The 22,921-nt window shown below is 40.8% G+C and overlaps 1 protein-coding gene across 1 annotated transcript in view; it reads right to left on the bottom strand.

Annotated features, from left to right (window-relative positions):
- The window catches only part of LOC122927811 (transcription factor RFX3-like), a 57,463-nt gene that overhangs the window by 5,082 nt on the left and 29,460 nt on the right, over nucleotides 1-22,921 (bottom strand). Inside the window, exons 4-11 of the mRNA XM_044280037.1 lie at nucleotides 19,339-19,458; nucleotides 17,787-17,908; nucleotides 14,794-14,906; nucleotides 11,174-11,289; nucleotides 10,013-10,167; nucleotides 5,926-6,023; nucleotides 5,286-5,435; nucleotides 3,623-3,831 (exon numbers count right to left, since the gene is read on the bottom strand). Coding sequence (XP_044135972.1) covers nucleotides 3,623-3,831; nucleotides 5,286-5,435; nucleotides 5,926-6,023; nucleotides 10,013-10,167; nucleotides 11,174-11,289; nucleotides 14,794-14,906; nucleotides 17,787-17,908; nucleotides 19,339-19,458 — 1,083 coding nt within the window. The remainder of the gene's footprint in view (nucleotides 1-3,622; nucleotides 3,832-5,285; nucleotides 5,436-5,925; nucleotides 6,024-10,012; nucleotides 10,168-11,173; nucleotides 11,290-14,793; nucleotides 14,907-17,786; nucleotides 17,909-19,338; nucleotides 19,459-22,921) is intronic.

Genomic DNA, 22,921 nt, shown 5'->3' with positions numbered 1-22,921 from the left:
GAAAGACACAATTCTGTCACGGCAAAAACCAAACCATGAGAAGGAAAGAACTTCCTGTAGAGCTCAGAGGCAGGATTGTGTGGAGTAACAGATCTGGAGAAGTTACAAAAAAATTCTGCTGCACTGAAAGTTCTCAAGAGCACTGTGGCCTTCATAATTCTTAAAGGGAAGACATTTGGAATAACCAAGAATCTTTGTAGAGCTGACCCCACCAAACTAAGTAATCAGGGGAGAAAGGCCTTAATAACACATGTGACCTAGAACCCAAAGACCACTCTGGTTGAGCTCCAAAGATCCTGGGCGCGGATAAGAGAAACTTCCAGACCATCACTGCAGCATTCCACCAATCTGGGCATTATGGTATAGTAGACTAAAAGAGGTCTCTAATCAGTAAAACGGATATGAAAACTCAACTGAAGTTTAAAAAAAAAAGAACATAGGGGACTCTAAGACTGTAAGAAAGAGGATTCTCTAGTCTGATGAAACCAAGATTGAACTTTCTGGCCTCAATTCTAAGTGTTATGCCTGGAGGAAACCAGGCACTGTTCATCACCTGCCCAATACCATCAATACAGTGGAGCATGGTGGTGGCAGCATCATGCTGAAGGGGTGTTTTTCAGTGGCTGGTAAAGGGAGACTGGTCACAGTTGAGAGAAAGCAAAGTACAGAGATATTCTTAATGGAAACCTGATCCACAGTGCTCTGGTTCTCAGACTGGGCTTAAAGTTCACCTTCCAACAAGACAACGACCCTAAGCACACAGCAAAGACAACACAGGACTGACTTAGGGACAGCTCTGTGAATGTCCTGACTCAGTTAGAGCCCTGACTTGAAACGAACTGATCATCCATGGAAAGACCTTAAAATGGTTGTCCACTGACGGTCCCTATTCAAACTGACAGAGCTTGAGAGGATCTGCAGAGAAGAATGGCAGAAAATCCCCCAAATCAGGTTTGTAAACCTTGTGGCATAATACCCAGGAAGATTGGAACCGGTAATCACTGCCTCAACTAATTGCTGAGTAAAGGGTCTGAATACTTTTGTCAATGCAATATTTTAGTTTTCCCTTTTTAATAAATTAGCAAAAATTCTGAACATTCATTTTGAACATGTTTTCACTTAGGGGCACATTTATTAAGACTGGCGTTTAATATGCCGGTCTTAATATGCCCTATATATACACATGGCGGTGAAGAGGTGCTGTAAGACAGCTTCCTTGCAGTCTTACATTTCGATCATTAAACCAGGCGTTTGACATGATGAATGAGACGGGCCCACTTTTTTAAACTTAGCATGAGTGGGGAGTAGTCGCAGATTGTGCGCAAAGAAACTTTGGCTAGCAATCTGCGCCAGAAATACACCTAATTTAGGCATATTTCTGTTTGATAAATGACCTCCCTAGTCTTTATGAGGTATTGAGTGCAGAACGATGGAGAACAATGTAATTTTGACTTGAGCAAGTGGAGAAGTTGTTAAGGAACATGATGCTGCCTCTATGCTTCTTCCATGGAATATAAAATGCATTTCTATAAAGATAAAGATTTATTTTCAGTGACATCATAGGTTCCAATTTACAGGATCTATAATGAACAGGACAAATCTATTGTGATCTGTTGTCCAGCAGATGCAAATGTATCCTATTGTATTATAATGGGTCAGACATTATGTTGTAGAGGCTTTGTTTGCAGTAGTAGGCTAGTGAGACCAAAACTTAATACAGGGTTAAAAATCAAAAACAGCTCAGGACTTCCACATTCATCTTCTCTGTTATCTTAAACCTATTATATCTCATATTAAGATTAAAACTTAGAAATATATAAAGAAATCTTCTGTGTCCCAGAAGCGGGGACGGACTAGAAATTTAAAGTGGCTGTGGAAAAAAAAATAAAGTAACCCCTATGTTGTCAACGGGAACAAATTAACAGAAGGCAGGGCAACAGAAGTAGGCAGGGACAATAGAAATAGGCAGGGTCAGCAATACCATAGTGCAGCACAAAATACCACCCCAGCAGAACCAAATACCAAAGCCCAGCACAACCAAAATACCGCCCAGCACAAGATACTGCCACTACTGCGGCAGTATTTAATGGTGTCATCCTCCCGAGGACTGCAATACAGTTGAATTCAGGAGGGCACCTGCGGCGACTGGCGAGAAGCACAAGTACCTGATGGTCCGAGCATTAATTAATGCTGAGAGGATCATTTGTTTCTGAGCAGCAACTGTGAGGAGGGCTTGGGCGGCCACCTGGCATTGGCCCACCGAGAAATTTCCCTGTAGGGTCTCTGCTCAGGCCACCTCTCTGCCCAGGAGATTCACCATGACCTCCTCCTCCTCTCTATCGCATGTCTGGCTGTAAGTCAACTGGCTGGAGCAGCAGCCTCCCCACTGCCTTTTCTGAAGTAGGACTCAAAGATCATTAAGCCCCACTGCTATATTTCTACCCCATTAGTGAAATTAGTCACCAATCAACAGGGTCTGACTAGGGTTCTTTGGGTCCACCAGAGGAAATTAATCTTAGAGCCCAACCCCTATGTCATCAATAAAGTCTAATAGGATTTGAGGCCTAGTGGCAATTTATTGTCTCCAAAGGCAGCTCCAAATGTTTGTTTTCTACTGGACCTTTGGGGGTACACTATGGTATCAGAGCCTGGGCTAACCAGAGAATCCTCCGGTACTCTAGTGGGCCAGTCTATATGCTGCCCGCCAAATATGGAAGTGATCAGAGGGATTTCTACAAGGCTGTTTGTTTGAGGAACATACAGAACATGCTGCAGACTGTCAAATAGTAAGGTAAGATTGCTTTTTCCAATCATTTCTACGTATTATTAATAATAACAATTCATTTTTACATCAGTGCAAAATGTCATATAAGCAAGAAATTAGAGGCCGACTGGTGGAACAGGGATTCTGAACACTTACTTCAAATTCATCACCGGGGGTTTAATCAGGAGAACACAGTGTGATTATAGTATTGCTTATTTTTTTTAAATCTTATTTTTATAAAATTTCAAGAATAAAATACTGAACGGGATTAGACAAGTAGACAATGAACATGTGATCTGACAGATAATGCACTGCCCACAACAAGCACAATACTACGTGGAATAATAATAATAGAGAGATACATGTGTGGGGAAAAAGCCCCCATTAGAGCAGGTCAAATAAATATAGAGCCTCAGATTACACAGTTCCCACAATAGTCCGTAGGGGGGCCTTATTAGACACAATTAACAATAAAAATGGGCAGTAATAATCAGTATAAAAGCAAAAAGGAAGACTACAGAAATAGAAGGAAAGAAAATAAAAAAATTGGGACCATAAGGGGAACAGTAAAAGAGGACACAGAGGCACAGAAGGTCTCTACTGTGATCAGATGCTGTTACTTAATTTAATAAGAACTATCATTCAGTGCAAACATAACATTACATGCAAATATCATTAAAAATGCAAAACAACACTGGAAAAGGAGAGGTATTAAACATTCCTTAGTAATTTAGAAAGGTTTTTCCATAACCACTTTCTATGATGCATGCCCAATAGGTCTTAAAATACACAAGGGTAAAACCATGCTATGACGTGGTAAGTGTGAATGAGCCCTAAAACACATCATGCCAACATTACCTGTAAAATGACCATTTAAGCAAAAACTGGCGAGCTGCCTTAGGAAAGCTGGGCCTTCCTTCATATGGTTTCAGTGCTTGCGTCACCACATTGTCGAGCCAGGCAGCCCACTGCTCCAAAGTGCTTTGCTGCTGAAGAGTCATTTTGAAGTCTGTTTCTAGTCTCTGCACCATGTTGTCATCACACTGGCACACCCAGGAAGCCTGCTCCTATCACAAACCAAGAGCCAGTTACATTTCACGTCACAGGGATTCAATCAAACGTTTCTTGCAAGGTGAGATGTCCTTTTGACAATATGAGCTAAATATGGTGTATTTCGTATACCTAACTATTGGCCATTATACAGGGTGGGCCATTTATATGGATACACCTTAATAAAATGGGAATGGTTGGTGATATTAACTTTGTTTGTGGCACATTAGTATATGTGAGGGGGGAAACTTTTCAAGATGGGTGGTGACCATGGCGGCCATTTTGAAGTCGGATATTTTGAATCCAACTTTTGTTTTTTCAATAGGAAGAGGGTCATGTGACACAATAAACTTATTGGGAATTTCACAAGAAAAACAATGGTGTGCTGCCCATTGTGTTGGATTGTCAATGCAACCCTCTTCTCCCACTCTTCACACACTGATAGCAACACCAGAGGAGAAATTCTAGCACAGGCTTCCAGTATCCGTAGTTTCAGGTGCTGCACATCTCGTGCATATGCTGTGAAGATACGAGATGTGCAGCACCTGAAACTACGGATACTGGAAGCCTGTGCTAGCATTTCTCCTGCGGTGTTGCTATCAGTGTGTGAAGAGTGGGAGAAGAGGGTTGCATTGACAATCCAACACAATGGGCAGCACATTGAACATATTTTATAACTGGTCAGAAACTTAAAAAAAATAACTCATGAAAGAATAAAGTTACGTTAAAACCAAAACCACACCATTGTTTTTCTTGTGAAATTCCCAATAAGTTTGATGTGTCACATGACCCTCTTCCTATTGAAAAAACAAAAGTTGGATTCAAAATGGCCGACTTCCAAATGGCTGCCATGGTCACCACCCATCTTGAAAAGTTTCCCCCCTCACATATACTAATGTGCCACAAACAGGAAGTTAATATTACCAACCATTCCCATTTTATTAAGCTCATCAAGAGAATGCCAAGAGTGTGCAAAGCAGTAATCAAAGCAAAAGGTGGCTACTTTGAAGAACCTAGAATATGACATATTTTCAGTTGTTTCACACTTTTTTGTTATGTATATAATTCCACATGTGTTAATTCTTAGTTTTGATGCCTTCAGTGTGAATCTACAATTTTCATAGTCATGAAAATAAAGAAAACTCTTTGAATGAGAAGGTGTGTCCAAACTTTTGGTCTGTACTGTACATCAAGAAATACTCCTAAAGTATGCTTCTAATGGGCAGACCAAATGTAGTGTAAACATAGCCTAAATATAAAATAACCAATATGATAGCTCTTGCATCAAGCAAATATCACAGACCCTTAGCATCCTGAACTCTAAACTTCAGAGTTTCAGGTTTTGAGGTCTTCACCGTACAGAAAAAATAAATAAAACATATATAAACTGCAATGCATGATATTTGTTGGGGAGCCTTTCCTGAGGAACAACTATGGTGTATAGCAGTAACCTTCATTCATTTCTTATTACCTGGACATTGGCAAAGTCCACGCGGTTGAGGTCATTAAGCATCTGGTTAATCTGAGATGTGTTCTGGAGCACGGCACGCGCCGCCTGAGCCAAGTGATTGAGAGAGGTGTATCTTCGCAGAGTTTGAGCAAAGGCACTTACAGCAGCAACCTGCCAAACCAAAAAGGCATTAAGGGGGTTTTGTCCTGAAAAATATTCTACATTTTTCAAACCAGCACCTGGATCTGAATACTTTTGTAATTGCATGTAATTAAAAATTGAGTATAGTCACTGAGTTATTCACTGAAATCTATCTGTATAGCGCCACCTGCTGTTTGCTATTTTGCCAAATTCTTTGTCCAGCTCACTGAGATGAAAGCACATGCTCAGTAGCACTCTTTAATTACCTTCAACAGAAAGGACATGCCCCCTGAGCTGTCAGCTTGATATAAATCTAGCAGAGCAATGAACGGCAAGATCTCAGGATCCATGAGGTACAGGGCTGGTTCTAGCTTTGTTAGAAATAGGATAGGTTGTCATGTAATATATGATTTTCATGTTTAACATGATTCATTGGTTAACCCCTTTATGACTAAAGCTCCAGTGACAACTTCCACGTTTTCTTTTCATATTTTATTTTTTTGTGGAGAAACTCACTCACCTTAGTTTGTACCATTCTTTGTGGAATATTACTCATGGCACTAGAGAGCCAACCTTCAAGGCTTTTTGCAAAGTTTCGAACGGCTTGGGTCAAGGCACCTGAAGGAAAAGTAGAATTGAACAGATGATTGTGAGCTGATAGATTGCGTCTACATACAGTGCAGCAAACTGTCAGGAGAGACATTTGTGCTGCTGCTGTAATTAGCTCATATTGCCTACACTGAAAACCGTTTTTCCGATGTACAAGCCGGCTTTCAGCTAGACAAAAAATGCTACATGCAACATTTTTATGTCCGGCCGAAAGTTGGCATATATGCCAGAAATTGGGGTGGATTAACACAGTGCACCTCTGGGCCCCCCATTCACTGTAATGGCATATTGCAGTGCACGGTGGTATCTGACTATGCCGAATATGGTGAACTCCGGCAGTCTGTTCCTCCGCCAGAGAAGACTGCCGGAGTTCACAGCGCAAATAAAAAACCCAGCCTTAAAGGGGTTGTGTCACTTCAGTAAACGGCATTTATGATGTAGAGAAAGTTAATACAAGGCACTGACTAATGTATTGTGATTGTCCATATTGCTTCCTTTATTTCATTCATTTTCCCATCACTTTATACACTGCTCATATCCATGGTTATGACCACCCTGCAAACCAGCAGTGGTGGCCGTGCTTGTACACTGTAGGAAAAGGCACCAGCCTGTCTGGTTGGGACCGTGGGAATGCGCATAGGCTCTTTTTCCTGTAGTGTGCAAGCACTAGTGTCTTAACCCCTGGAAACAAGCAGTGTATAATGTGATGGAAAAATGAATGAAGCCAGCAAAGGAGGTAATATGGAAAATCACAATACATTAGTAAGTGCCTTGTATTAACTCTGTCTTCATGATAAATGTCACTTGCTGAAGTGAGACAATCCCTTTAAGGGTACCTGCACATGGTGCAGATTTGTATGCTGAAAATCCACATTAAATCTGCGCCAAAACCACACAAAAGAAAACTTGCACATAAATCCACACTATTTATCGTGCATTTTTTATCAGTTTTTTTTGGACATCGCACAAACAATTGACATGCTGCAGATTTTAAACTTCAAACGGCAGGTCAATTTCCTCATGGAAATTGTACATGAGATTTTTACATTCTCATTCCCTTTGCTGGTACTAGGGATGAAACGATTGCTCAATTGAATTGAGTAACTGGACACAAAAAAATCCTCAATGCAAATTTTTTGCATCGAGGATTTGCTTGTGTCACGAGACCACTGAGCACAGAGCGCTTGCTATTACTCACCCATCTGTGGTCACCCGCCGGCCCGCACCGCACTACACTGTATCCTGACAAATTGTCAGTACATAGTGCATGTAAGTGCGCTCTATGATCTGACGCTGTGTGACGTCAGGAAAACAGTGCAGCGGGTGGAGAAGAAGATGGACGAGCTGTGGAGCAGCGCCCCTACAGGAGAGGTAAGTATTTTATTTCACAGGCGCTGGGGACATAGGAGGGGGAGATGGTGGCAGCTGATGGCACTGGGGGAAGGCAGCTGATGGCACTGAGGGGGTAGCTGATGGCACTTGGGGGGGGGGGGAAGCTGATGGCACTGGAGGAGCAGCTGATTGCACTGAGGGGGCAGCTGATGGCACTGAGGAGGCAGCTGATGGCACTGAGGGGGCAGCTGATGGCACTGAGGGGGCAGCTGATGGCACTGGGGGGCAGCTGATGGCACTGGGGGGAGCCTAATGGAAGGGGGTGGAAGCTGATGGCACTGAGGGGCAGCTGATGGCAGTGGGGGGGGGGGCAGCAGATGAGATCTTATAAAGAAAAATGTTCTTTTAATTAGTTTTTTGTTATTAGATTACTCAAGTAATCATTCAATTAGTCGATAGAATAATCGATTACAAAAATAGTTGATAGCTGCAGCTCTGTCTGGTACTGTAGTACGTTGTGGTTCTTCGGCACGTAATCCGCATCATGTGCAAGTACCCTACAAGGCAATGATATTGCAAATGATGCCTTGAAGAGGACTGATCAGCTCTCCTTGTATTCCTCATGAAGTAACAGAATATTGCTCAGTTATTCTTCCAGGAAATGTATGAATTAGGCTGAGTTCACATCAGCATTCAGCCTTTCCGCTCTCCTGCTCCGTTAGAGAAGCAGAAGAACGGAAAGGACAAGTTCGGCACATAACTCAGTCGAACGACGCCTACAAGCCCCGTAGACTATAATGTTGTCCATTAGGTTTCCGCTCAGAGGAAGATTTTTGAAACAGAGAAAAAAGTCCTGCATGCACAACTTTTGTCTCTGCTTCAAAAATCTTCCTCTGAGCGGAAACCTAACGGACCCCATTATAGTCTATGTAGTCCGTAGGCTCAGTTCGGCTCAGTTATGTGCAGAATCCGTCCTTTCTGTTCTCCTGCTCCTATAATGGAGCAGGAGAATGGAAAAGCTGAACGCTGATGTGAACTCAGCCTAAATTATCCACTGTGTATTACTATTCCACTTGTCCAGGGGTGATTACCTACAGTCAGCCCTGATTGCACAGTATCAAACTATGAAGGGACATACAGGTGAAACTCGAAAAAAATGAATATCGTGCAAAAGTCCATTTATTTCAGTAATGCTAATTAAAAGGAATTGCATAATGCAGTTTAAAATTTGAATTTTGTGAAAAGGTTCAATATTCTAGGCTCAAAGTGTCACACTCTAGTCAGGTAATTAACCCATATCCCCTGAGCAAAGGGGACCTCTAAATTGTGACTTTGGGGTTTCATAAACTGTAAGCCATAATCATCCAAATTATAACAAATAAAGGCCTGAAATATCTCGCTTTGCATGTAATGAGTCTCATATGTTAGTTTTACCTTTTAAGTTGCATTACTGAAATAAATAAACTTTGCACAATATTCTAATTTTTTCGAGTTTCACCTGTAGATGCAATTTACAGCATCTGTACAAATATCACATTTGGCATTCTGATCAAGTGCATTATGCCATAGTGGTATAAAATGTAAAGGGTTTAAAGAAAGGAAAGGTTGGTAAGCATTAACCCATCACTACTTCTCTTTCTGAGGTAGCAGACGAAGGTCATAAGCCTGTTCATGTAGTGGAAAGCTGTAGGCGTCAAATTGTTCTGCTATATAGCATGTAATAAGCCCTGCGCCACACAGACATGCACATCAACTGAAAGCAGCTTTGTTTGCCACAAGGTTCTTTCAGATTACGGCTCTTAGAAAATCACATTGACTTTCAAATTCCTGCTGCTTGGCTCATGGGCAGAATACAGACGCACGGGCTGCAGCAAAATAATGACTGGATGGACAAAATATCGTAACCAGTAAGCACAACTACTACATTCATGGAAAGAAAAAGAAGATTATCCGTAATCCCCATTAGTAAGATTGCCTGCGTTTGACGTGGATGGTGTACATGTTCTTAGAGCAAGAAATGTTTTAGCGGCATAAAGTGCAAAATTACACAAAGCATTATGTAGGAGTACTGGCCAGTGAGTCAGTGCGAGCTACACTGCCAGCTCAGCCGGACCTTGAACATCTCATTTTATACCTGCACGACAGATATTAGAAGTACGCATATTATAAACTGCTCAAGGTCTGAAGTTATTGTAGCGGCACTGTTCTATCACGTAGGGATTATAACTGGTTTGGGACACATTGTAAGAAGTCAACATACAAATTATACCACCTATAAATGCACTGTTGCCTGGAGAATTGGAGCTATTGTACCCACCGTGGTGGACTTTGGAAGCTTGTTGTCCTAGTACTGAAAAGGCACTTGCGTAAATGTAGTTGGCAGCCTATTTAGTTGCTAAGCTTAACACTATAAATGCGGTAAATTATGTATATTATCAGTAACCAAGCAGAATGGGGTAGCAAAATGGCATAAATAAACTGAAGAATAAGGTATTTTTGCCAAATGGCTTTTTTTGAAGCCTAATTGTTGGGGACAGTGGGCAGAGCTCCAGAGTCCATGGATGCAATCTTCTGATGTGTACCAATGACAGATCAGAAGCTCATGCCCCTTCCAAATATAATCCATCATACGTTGGCTTCCACTCTACACATTCTCTCAAACTTACTAGGAATTGGTCTTAGGACATCAGGAATGAGGATCTCCACCAGAGCTTGGTACATCACGTGGTCACAGTTGCACATCCACTTCAAAATGGATTCATTTTTGCAGAGCAAAATCAACGTTGATTTTGGCAGTCTGCTTTCCATTTCACTCAGGTTGCTGCCAAAAGATGAGATAAAATGAAAATCTGTTACAGTGAGGTACACCATGAAATATGGGAAAACACAACAGATGGTAAGATGTAACTTTATTTCAAACTAATGCAAGCACAATACATGCATAGAGACTTAAAGGGGCTGTGCAGTTTAGACAACCCACTTTCATATAGCCTGTTAGGGAATTCTGAGTTAATAGAATAGGTCCCATAGACCAGTTACAGAGAGTCTCTTGCTTTGAAGCATCTGTCCTTTCCTGGAAAAGGCTAGTTTCACAACAGTCGGATGCTACTATTCCCCGCTGGAGCCGTTTGACTATATTGGGACCCAGCGGGAATCTGACCTGTTTCCGTTTTCCCACTATAGCCAATGGGGCCTGGTGGTGCTCCGCACTTTGTTATCAGCTTATTGTTAAGAGACCCTGTAATAAGTAGGAATTGTCCACAGCAGAGAATACAGTTGAAGGATAATGTAATATAATGTGAGCTTTAAAAAAAAAAAGTAATGGTCCCCTTACATGGGACTACGATCTAGTAGATTGTCGGGAAGGAAGCGTTCCTTCCCAACAATCTGCTGATCGTTAGCGGAGGAGACTGATGCATGTCTAATGCCATCGCTCTTCCCCTTACTGTCTCATTGTTTCCCCGCACAAAATACACAATTACCTGATGTTTTGCTTGTTCATCGGGTAATCGGCGGTGCCATTACTAGTAATGCTGGTTAGCGACGGTCTGTTCAAGTGTTGACCCATCTAAAGGGCCCTTAAGCCACTAAACTGAACCTGCAAACAGCTTTTGGCTCCTCTTACCCTACCACGCCACGGCTTTACCGGTCATCATATACTTCTAAGATATATGCACCATATGTGACTAGTAAACACAATTTTACATGCACAAATAATATGTATATGTGATTATTTTAGTTTGGGGAATCTGGTTATAATTTTATATCCATGCAATATTGTGGAACCAGGAAAAAGTCTATTTTGGAATGAAGGATTCTTTACTTACCCAGTTTCTGTAATGGTGGTGCCGTCAGCTGTCGTGGTGGGAGAGTAGCGCCAAAAGGTTTGCCACAGTTTCTCAATCAGGCTAAACTGCAGGTTTACCACAACGTCCAGTATTGCCTAAGTGATCAAAGACAATAAAATTCAGCCCACAACAGTAACCACATTTCTTGTTAACTGTTGCGATTTTAGCATTGTATAGTTTCAAAACGCCCATCTCAGTAAGAACAGCAGTACCATCAGAAAGCAAAAGTCAAAAAGTAGTAAATGCATATACTGTACACGTGCTTTTCCATAACTTGTACTGCACAGAACTGTGTGTAGATCCATCTTTCAGCTTCATGCACTGTTCGAACCAGCATTCTGTTTATTCATTTTTATATAACTTTAATAAAATATAAATAATTTATCTGATACACAGCTCAAAATCCTTTGCATAGGCATAGATGTGATTCATAGCATTCAGGCTGTCTGTGGTGACCACTAGAGGGAGCTACTGCACTTACAGGGTTTCTGGCACCTGAAAATGGGTATTAAGCTGGCTGACATTAGCGATGTGCTAATGTCAGCTGAATATAACTATATTAGTGCCATCTCACTGCCTGAAGCCTTTATTGAGAAAAATGAACTTTAATATTATAATATGCTAATTAGCCTCTAGGAGCGGGGGGGGGGCGTTGCACCTGCTCCTAGAGGCTCCGTTTGCCCACCTCTTTTCACGCCCTTCTTCTCCTGATTGACAGGGCCAGGCAGCGCTGCTCTCCTCCTGCCGGCCGTGTCTGCAGTGTAAATCTCGTGCCATTCAGTATTCGCCGCAGGCGCAGTGAGGAAGCCAGCAGCTGCCGAGCGTCATTCCCTAACTGCGCCTGCGCCAAATACTGAACGGCGCAAGATTTACACTGCAGACATGGCCGGCGGAAGAAGAGCAGCGCTGCCTGGCCCTGTCAATCAAGAGAAGAAGAGCGTGAAAAGAGGTGGGCAATTGGAGCCTCTAGGAGCAGGTGCAACGCCCCCCCTTCCCCCCCCCCCCCTCCTAGAGGCTAATTAGCACATTATAAAAGTTTGTTTTTCTCAATGAAGGCTTCAGGCAGTGAGATGGCACTGATATAGTTATGTTCAGCTGACATTAGCACACCATTTTTCAGGTGACAGAAACCCTTTAATACTAATACTTTAATAGCATTCAATGTGCAAACAAGGTGCAGTCAATTTTGACCAAGTAAAATAACAGGGACCTCTATTTAACTGCTGGAGCACTCTAATAATAATAATCCTATTATAGGGGTTGTATCACAGGGAAAGGAGTTTTTCCACAATTTTATTATTGATGACCCATCCTCAAGATAGGCCATAAATATGGGAGACAGACTCCTGACACCTCCACAGATAAGCTGTTGAAGAGGCTGACCACTGCCGCCTCTTCACACTATGCTAAGCACAGCACCATACATGGAATAGTGGCTGTGCTTGGTATTGCAACTCAGCCTCGTTCATATGACATCACAGGCCTAGGATCAGGCCTTGTGGATCAAACAGCTGATTGGCTGGGGTGCCGGGACTTGGACTGCTCCACTGATCTGATACTATCCTGAGAACAGGTCATAAGTATATAAATCCTGGAAAAACTCTCTAAAAGTTACATTTATCTGTTAGATTTCTAATTTGAATGCTTCTGTGCCTACTTGTTATAGCGATCCCTGGTGTTCATTTGATGCCCTCTTAGAATGTCAGCTTGATATGCACAGTGCTGGTGGTCACACATTCTCAGTCATTCATTCACACCACCCAGATTTTCTGCTACAAGGGTGCCATAGAGATTACTGCTATAGTATATGGCAGGAATGCTCAGCCTGCGGCCCTCCAGCTGTTGCAAAACTACAACTCCCAGCATGCCCTAATAGCTGTAGGCTGTCCAGGCATGGTGGGAGTTGTAGTTTTGCAACTGTTGAAGGGCCACGGGTTTACCCTGGTATAGCACAACCAATACGAATCACTGCACTAGAAACATAGATACTAGGCCATACTTCAATGATTCCAACTGAAATATATTTTATATGATCTAATGAGAAATGTAATTTTTAATTGTGGGACAAGTCCTCTAACTGAAGTCACAGACTTGTAAATGCCAGCCTATCTTCTGTTCTTTTTATTGGAATTGTATATGGTTAAAGTGCTTTTCTAATAATAAAACTAATAATATAATTTTATTTCACAAATTTTGAACTATTTCCCAGGATGTATATACAGGACTTAATCCCCAAATAATTCTCTAAAATAAGAACTTCTTTCCAAACTCCAACACACCCTATAATAAAGATGAAATAATCCAGAACTTTTCATACTCCACAAATGTCTTTGTGTGAATGCAAAGTGGATTACATACCGAGAATTTGAAAATTGTTTCACAATAAAGAAATCATCTTATAAGGTTCCTATAAAATTGTGGATTTATTCTTGTCAATAATTCCCCACTTCTGGGTATTATCTATGGTATATACAGATGTTTTCTTTCTTACCTTCCCTCTTGGCTTGAAGGAGTTGCACAGTGATTTAATACTGATGACCTATCCTCAGGATCAGATCGGTGGTGGTCTGACACCTGGCACCTCCATCGATCAGCTGCTTGAAGGGGTCATAGGGTTCGTGCTGCTTGCTCTGTAAAATGACCTGCTCGTCATCTACATTATAGCAGTGATTACAACTGCACCATCCTATTCAAGTGAATGAGAGAAGCAGTTGCAATCCCACTGCACCACTTCTGCAAAGGAGACAGTATGCAGGTCATTTTGAAGAAGGCACAGTTCTCGCATGAATGCTGCAACCCCTTCAAACAGCTGATCATCAGGGGTGCCGGGAAGTCAGACCCCCGCCAATATGATATTAAGACTCTACGCAACCCCTTTAACACATCCCAAGATGAGTGGCACAAGATAACCAGTTTTCAACAAAAAACATGATTTTGTTGATACAGTTTCAGGAGATGTGTACGCAAATGTGTCTATTACTGGCCACCTGCTGGTGGTGGTGTGAACTGCAGCCTGTCAAGGGTTTTGCAAACATGGTGTGATGATGTATTGAATTTGTATACATATAAATTGGAGCCTGGAAACCAAATTTCTAGAAAAGTAAGGGTGGATACTTCTGTATGATGCAACCAAATGAAAACTGGTAAGAAGAAAAATATTTAACACTTTCAATATGGAGACAAATGAAATATGGATACACTTAATTGCATATGTACTGTAAAAGAGGACTCTTTCTTAAACAACTGGAAGCATGGCTAGTACCTATAGCAAGGTGCCAAGCTTGGATGTTACATTGTAGCCAAATCCTGCCCTTATGGGGGGGGGGGGGGGGGAATAAGAGATGTAAGAAATCACCCTGAGGGAGATGTTATTATCGTAAGCTCAATATAGATGACTACTATAATGTGGAGTCGCTAGGGATTGTAAGCAGCATCAACCATTTACCTGACTTACACATGAGATGTTATTTAACCCTTCAGCTAAGGTCTACATTTCCACCAGTAAACAACACGTCTTTCCCCAGAATAAACTACAGAACACAGTAAGTAAATAAAGTAGTGAGGGAGTAGTAATTCTCACAAAGACATGGCAGCCTCACCTCACAGTGCTCCCGATATAGAGTCTGCAGTGACTTGATATCTTCAAAGGTTGTACCATCTGGCAGAGAAGATATTTCAACTTCTGCAAACTCTGGAAGTGCTCTAGACGCATCTGTTGCCATAACAACATAATGGAAGAAAGATATTGTGGATGGTGCCAATTACAGCTTCATTAGGAAAATATTTAAGAAGCATAGCAAGACAGACATTCTGAAAGGTCACATTACTTAATGAACAGAGGCTGGCAAGTTTGTATTTTTATTCTTTTCTTAGTGTTGTTATAAAAAATAGAGAATATTTTTAAACAAACGCTTGGATGAGATACATGTATCAAATTAAAACATTTGCATATGCATCCGTCTTCTGGATACAGCACGCCGATATGGTATATGTGCTATAAAAGTAACAGACGTTGGTTAAGCTGAAGAAGAATACGTGCAGCAGACATATAAAGTCTATCATCTGCAACTATATATATACAGATAGCATTGTAGGCATTAAAGAGGTCTTCTGAGTGTTTTATACAGATGACCCCTCAGTATGTGATCGGCAGCGGTCCGACTCCAGGCACCCCGGCCGATCAGCTATTTGAAGAGGCCGCCGCACTCCAGTGGGCAGTGCAGCCTAGGGGATAGTGACTGTGCTTGGTATCACAACTCAGTGGCATGCACTTGAATGGGACTGCGCTGTGCTTGGCCACATGATTGATGAACATGACATCATTACATGTAGATTGTAAGCCCTCACGGGCAGGGCCCTCTCTCCTTCTGTACCAGTTTGTAACTCATCTTGTTTATGATTAGTGCATTGTCTGTATTATGTATGTGCACCCCTTATCATATGTACAGCGCTATGGAATGAATGGCGCTTTAATTAATAATAATAATAATAATAATAATAGTTTAGGAACAGCCCGTGGCACTCTGGTGAGCCTCTTCAAATAGCTGATTGGCGAGAGTGTTGGGATTCAAACCTACACCGATCAGATACTGAAGACCTATCCTGGGGAAAGGTCATCAGTATGAAACACTGGAACAATCTCTTGAATGCAGTGCAGCAAGACAACCTATACTGCCATGTAGTATGATTTACTATGCCCCTATACAGTTAAATGGTAAATGGTAAACTGCGAATACCTGCTTTTTAAAATTACAGCACAGCTGTAGTTGTTGCCTCAACACCATATATCATGGTACAAGTAAACAATCCCACCACTAGTAGAGAAGCTTATGTTCAGCTGATCTCTTATAATTAAAGGGGTTTCTCCTGGAATTACAGAAGCAGTGTAGATTGGTCTGTCACAATGTTTGCATAGTTCTCTTTCACTACAATGGGAGTTACGGAAACAGCGGAGTGCTAACCCCCTCAAATGCTTCTGTAAGCCCAGCCACCTGAGGCAGACCACAGTCCCGTCTTACCGTGGGAACGGAGAGGTGGGACAACCCCTTTAAAGAATGTTATCTCTAATGTATCTATAATTCGTTTATTAGTTCAGCCAGATGTATTGAGTGGTTATTAATTCAATCTATCAAACATGTAACAAACACACCATGATTCCAACCAATGATCAGTTATGGTAATGATAATGTCACTGTGTATATAATCTCTCTGGAAATAGTTTCCAAACTTTGGCACTTAATTTTTTCTGTAGTTGATTATTAAAAACTTATAAGCCTTGGTTTTCATGTCGACATAAATATATTTTATACTAGAGATGATATGAAAACCTGTCTGTAAAAGTAGAGAATTGCAATAGCATGTGTCAGCAGCGTCTGAGGCAGAAGATAGGCGCTAGGATTCCCTCTCATTGTTCAAGCTCCCTGCAGGCCAACACAAATGTAAGAGACTCAGGGGCTGTGAACTCAGGGTTCAGAAAGGAGAGAGAACCAAACAAGGTAAGAACAGGACCAAAGAATGACACAGTAGGCGGTAAGTGAAGGCAGCCGCGAGAAAGTCAATGGCTTTAGGAAGATGAAAGTGCAAAAAGATACATTCACAGACTAGACAGTGCTTCTAAAAAAGAAAATGCACAGAATAACAAGGACAACAGGGTGTACTCGAAAAGAGTTTGAAAAAGCTTACAAGAGGATACTTAGTGACATAGGATTTCTAGATTGCAAGCTTCTTAGTCGCTACAAGGTTACTTGCAACTTTGTTAAAGTACACCTCCATTTCCATCATACCGATCTGAACTTAAGGTTGGATACATATCTGTATGGCTGCCGTGATCCAGATGAATTAAAAAAATGGACAGAACATTTTCCTTCCTTGCATAGCCTTCCTCCAGCTTGCTGTCTGGGCATTTAAACATCGTAAAGCATTAAGGAATGGGTTAGCTGCTCAAGATCCATCCCTATAAGCCAGACCAGAAAGCCAAGCTGCAGAGCCTTTGTAAAAAAATTAAATAAATGAAGGGTACCGCCACACGTTCATGCAGTTGATGAAGCCAAACTCAGGTGTGGATCATAAAAGGAGAGAAAGAGCCTATACGACTTCTCCATGTTTTTGAACCCACTCTTGGGTTTGGCTTCAAAAACGGCAAACTAAAAATCTTACTCTTAGTAAGCAATCTGTATTATTTCTCTGTGTATTCATTAAAATAAGTTCTGACATAAACCTCAATCTCATAGTAAAAAAAAATATATATAACAAAAACTTAATAAAAAGTACAATACAAAACCCAGGCCACCCCCACTTTGGTTGAAATACAAAATCAATGTACAATACATTGTACACAAAGTAGCGTAGATAAGCAGTGATGCACAAAAAACATCAGTATCATCATCTCAGTGTCTGTCTGGGAACAGAGTATGGAGGAGAATTAGCAAACTGGTGTTATGGAAAAGTGACTTAACTGCCCATAGCAACTAATTAGATTCCACCTTTAATTTTTCAGACCTTTTTTTTTTAAATGAATCTGATTGGTTGCTATGGGCAAATAAGCCCGTTTTACTTTACATCAGTTTAGATAAATCTCCTCCAACGTTCTTACCTAAGAACTGTTGATGGTGTTGACTTTGAGCAATGACAGTTTGCTCTACTGATGCACCAGTCTGAGCTCCACTTCCGGCAAATCCATCCCCCACTCCATCCACCTTCTGCATAGGCTTGTACCTATGAAACAGAAAGGAAAAACATATGGACAGATCATCATCCACTTCAACACATAGAGGGAATATGGAATTTACTTTATAACATCAATATCTAAAAATAGGCATTATTATTAAGTAGATGCCATTAGGCCTAGACGTATTAGGACTGTGACACAATTTTAATAATTTAACCCCAAAAATGGACCTGGAACAAAGCAGTTAGGGTCCATTCACACGTCCGTAATTTGGATCCGCAATCGTTCCGCAATTTGCGGACCGATTCACGGATGCGAATCGGCATTTCCGGGATCCGCAATTCCGTTCCTTAAAAAAAATAGAACATGTCCTATTGTCCGCAATTGCGGACCAGAAAAGGCATTTTCAATTATAGTGTCTGTGATGTGTGGTCCGCAAATTGCGGATCGCAAATTGCAGGTGTCCGTGTTTTACGGATCTGCAATTTGCGGATCTGAAAAACACTTCCGGACGTGTGAGTGACCTCCTTAGGGTCCATTCACACGTCCGTAAGTGTTTTGCAGATCCGCAAATTGCGGATCCGTAAAACACGGACACCTGCAATGTGCGATCCGCAATTTGCGGACCGCACATCACATAAAACTATAATAGAAAATGCCTTTTCTGGTCCGCAATTGTGGACAAGAATAGGACATGTTCTATTTTTTTCAGGAACGGAATTGCGGATCCCGAATAAACTGATCGCATCCGTTCCAGCCCCATTGAAAGTGAATAGGTCCGCAAATTGCAGAAAGCATGCGGACCCAAATTACGGACATGTGAATGGACCCTTAAGGTGTGATTGAAGTATAATTAAACCTGAAAGTTTACTCTTCAGTCACATATTGATGACAGTTTCAAATCTATTCTTGTGTTTACAGAGGCTGAATCACTATGATAATGTTACTTCCCAAATACTTGTAGACCCCAATATAGAAAAATTAAGATAAATGAAAGAACCATTGCAAATAGCTAAGCACATATGGTGGTCTAGGTTCCTAATACATTTTGTTTTACCCTTCAGCCCCCAGTCAATTATCTCAAGAGCTGAAGCTGAAAATGTTTCCATATCTCTTCTGGATAATCCCAAATAGAGAGCAAACTCTCAAAAAACTCTTTAATGTTCTTGGGATCCCACTGATGCTATATCAATACATTTATTGTATGCTGTGGTCTAAAAATGGAAAACTCAAATACCGTAACATAAATTAACTAAACTACACTCCATGCCATATGATTCATTCTACGCATTCTCCTGAAAAAAAAAATATTTTTTTTTGAAACAGCATTTACTTAATTTCCTTAAGACATTATCTTCTAGCTTATGAAGCAGCATAAGCACAAAGCACTCGAATAAGTGGGGAAAAATGATCAACATAAAGCTTAATATAGAGAATGAATAACGTATATGGTACATACAGTGCTGCCAAAACACACCTTTGTTTCTGCTGCATGGGTTGCTGTCGCATAGCCATATATTGCATGTCCTCTTGTAACCTATTAAGAGGGGAATCTGGCTTGACACGAATTCCATAGTAGTGGTATTTTGAGTTGCCCCTTTGGAAGAATAAAAAAAGATATTAGTACAAAATAAGCATAAATTTATAGAGTAAAATAAATATTTACATTTCTTTGCTCTAGGTTGTTCTACTACATCTGAAACACGGAAGTCAATGGAAAGTAATGGGTATTTAAAGGGAATTTATCACCTATAAGAACCTATAGATTGAATAGATTCATTATTTTCTACAGTAGAGTGTTCTAAGCATGCTCTGTGACCAGTGCAGAGGTCATTGTGCAGGGAGGGGAAGTAGATAAGTTGTGATCATCACCTACTGTAATGGCGGACTCTGTATTATTTATATATTGGCATTATCTTTCAATGTAATCCTGTCTGTGATGATAACGAGGACTGCTGATAAGTGATCTCTACAGAACAGTACGTGACAGCCTACTATAAGGGTCATCTTCAAGATTTCAGGATATTTTTTTAATACCGGGACATGTAAAAAATAAAATAAAATAAAAATCATCAATAATTCTTAAAAAATATATTTAATATAAAAAGTGTATTTAAACAATAGTTCACACCTTCAGAGGCAATTTTTTAAATGTTACTCATTTTTGGTTAAAATCATTTTTTCAATTGGCCTTTATTATTATAAAAATATTGAGTTGTTCTGTCACAAAGAGTTAACTGTTTTTCTAGCTGTGTGACTCGTACTTTCACTTTGTGCCGTCATCTAATAAACCTTATCTCTAAACTACTAAGAGGTCATAAACACTTATTTAAGCCACATTCTTATCAGTAAGATAAGAGCTATAATGAGTGTTTATAATGTTAGAGAGCAGAAATAAGGAGCCTGTCTGCTCCCCAACTGACGGAAAAGTCAGAAAATACAAAGGGTGCTACTAGAGCATCTCAGCTCTGTACAGAAAAGAGGGCTCCCTATTTTTTTTTTATAAAGCTCAAAAAAAATTTAGCTCAAAAGGAGTACAATGCAAAAAAATAAATAAAAAAATTGACCTTGAAGGAATTGATCAATTAGATGCAAAACAAGTCACTGCATCTAAACCCTTTCCTTGATGACATTTCCTATGTGTTTCCCTCTGGTATGAGTGTTTCAGCTAGAAATGATCAATTATGATGGTACGGTATGGAACACACTCTTAACGGTGGGGCAAAACAAGAAATTATCAACACAGATATATTTGTGAAGAAACTTGAAGTGTGACATAAACTGGTGAATAAAATGTATTAAACAATTCTAATTACACAGAGCAAGAGAAGGAAAAAAATCGCATAATCTTCTTATGAATATTGTCAGCATGAAAGTCTATTAATAAGTACGTTAATTATAATTACCAGACCGGGATTGTATTAATAATAAGAATATAGGTACTATATCTGATTAGAATTAAAAAAAAAACGCCATTACTGATTGAAGTTACATAAGGCAGTTGTAGGCGGTTTAGAGCAGAGATACATCTTCCTATAAAACTGGTAATCTGCAATTTATATCATATAAATGATGCTATATGCATCTTAATTTACAATACAAATATTTCCATTTATAATTGTGACTAAATACAACTAATTATACGAAATGAAATCAGTAACATAACTGATATAGTGTATGAAATAAAATGTTACATACAGTATGTCAGTTATCTCATCAAAAAATGTATGTTTTCTGGGTGCATTAACTTCCACTAAACTCATATTCTGTGATAAGATGGAAATTTAAAGTTCTTTTAATGTACCTAGCAACTATTTCGTCCCTATATTTTGCCAAAGTCACAAACAATGTGACAGAAGGTAAAAGCTATCCTGTTAGTTTACGCATAAGGCCTCCTGCACACGAACGTGTGCTGCCTGTTGCCGTATTGCGTACCGCATTTGCGGATCCACAATACACGGGCGCCATTCAGTGGGCATTCCGCATCACAGATGCAGACTCATTCACTTCAATGGGTCCGCAAATCCTGAGTTGCGGAATGGTGCGGAACACTACGGAGTGCTTCCATGGGGTTTCATTCCGTACTTCTGTTCCGCAAAAAGATAGAACATGTCCTATCTTTTTGCGGAACGGGCGTATCGCGGACCCATTAAAGTGAATGGGTCCGCGTTCGGCTGCCCCACGGTCGGTGTTCGTGCATTGCAGGCCGCAGCACGGCCACGGGGCGCACACGTTCGTGTGCAGCAGGCCTAAAGGACATTAAAAAAAATATGGATCCTGCTACTGACGAACGCTCACTCTGGACTATAATTTATATACTGTTAATCTTTACAGGTTCTATCCTATATACATGGCAGTTATAAGAGTAAGGGCTCTATTAGAAAAACTTTTGGGCTAATTATTCGGAACATGTACATAGAAATACACTCATTCCTGATATCCAGCCTGTATAATCGTGCTACTGATCAGCCGCTAAACGAGCAAATGTCTTTCGTTAGTATGAAAGATACACAACTATCGGCAGCACATCTCCTTGTGTAATCAGGGATCTGCTGCCGATAATCAGTAAAAATGAATGAGGGAGGAACGGCTGCGGTATCAATCCTTCCTCTCACCTTCACTCTGTGTAACAGGCTGTGCAAACGAGTGCCGATGGATGCGTTTATTGTCCATCGGTGCTCGGCCTGATTGAACATCAAGAAGACTAACAGGGCCTTTAGATAAAGTTGAGGGGTGTACATATATCCCCCACTCCAGTGTAAAACACCATGTCAGCTATATTGGGGGTCTAAAACTCATCTTTAACATTGACATGTGCGTAAGTATTCACCCCCTTTGTTAGGAAGCCCATAAAAAGCTCTGGTGCAACCAATTACCTTGAGAAGTCACATAATTAGTGAAATGATGTCCACCTGTGTGCAATCTAAGTGTCACATGATCTCTCATTACATATACACACACCTTTTTTTAAATGCCCCACAGGCTGCAACACCTAAGCAAGAGGCATCACTAACCAAACACTGCCATGAAGACCAACGAACTCTCCAAACAAGTAAGGGACAATGTTGTTGAGAAGTACAAGTCAGGGTTAGGTAATAAAAAAAATATCCAAATCTTTGATGATCCCCAGGAGCACCATTAAATCTATCATAACCAAATGGAAAGAATATGGCACAACAGCAAACCTGCCAAGAGACAGCTGCCCACCAAAACTCAGGGACCGGGCAAGGGGGGCATTAATCAGAGAGGCAGCACAGAGACCTAAGGTAACTCTGGAGGAGCTGCAGAGTTCCACAGCAGAGACTGGAGTATCTGTACATAGGACGACAATAAGCCGTATGCTCCATAGAATTGAGCTTTATGGCAGAGTGGCCAGAAGAAAGCCATTACTTTAAGCTAAAAACAAAAAGGCACGTTGTGAGTTTGCAAAAAGACATATGGGAGACTCCCAAAATGTATGGAGGAAGGTGCTCTAGTCTGATGAGACTAAAATTAAACTTTTCGGCCATCAAAGAAAACCCTATGTTTGTAGCAAACCCAACAACATCACCCAAAGAACA

Source organism: Bufo gargarizans, chromosome 1, assembly GCF_014858855.1.
Source record: "Bufo gargarizans isolate SCDJY-AF-19 chromosome 1, ASM1485885v1, whole genome shotgun sequence".
Lineage (NCBI taxonomy): Eukaryota > Metazoa > Chordata > Amphibia > Anura > Bufonidae > Bufo > Bufo gargarizans.
The sequence above is the reverse complement of the archived record's forward strand: the minus strand, read 5'-3'. Positions and strand labels throughout refer to the sequence as shown.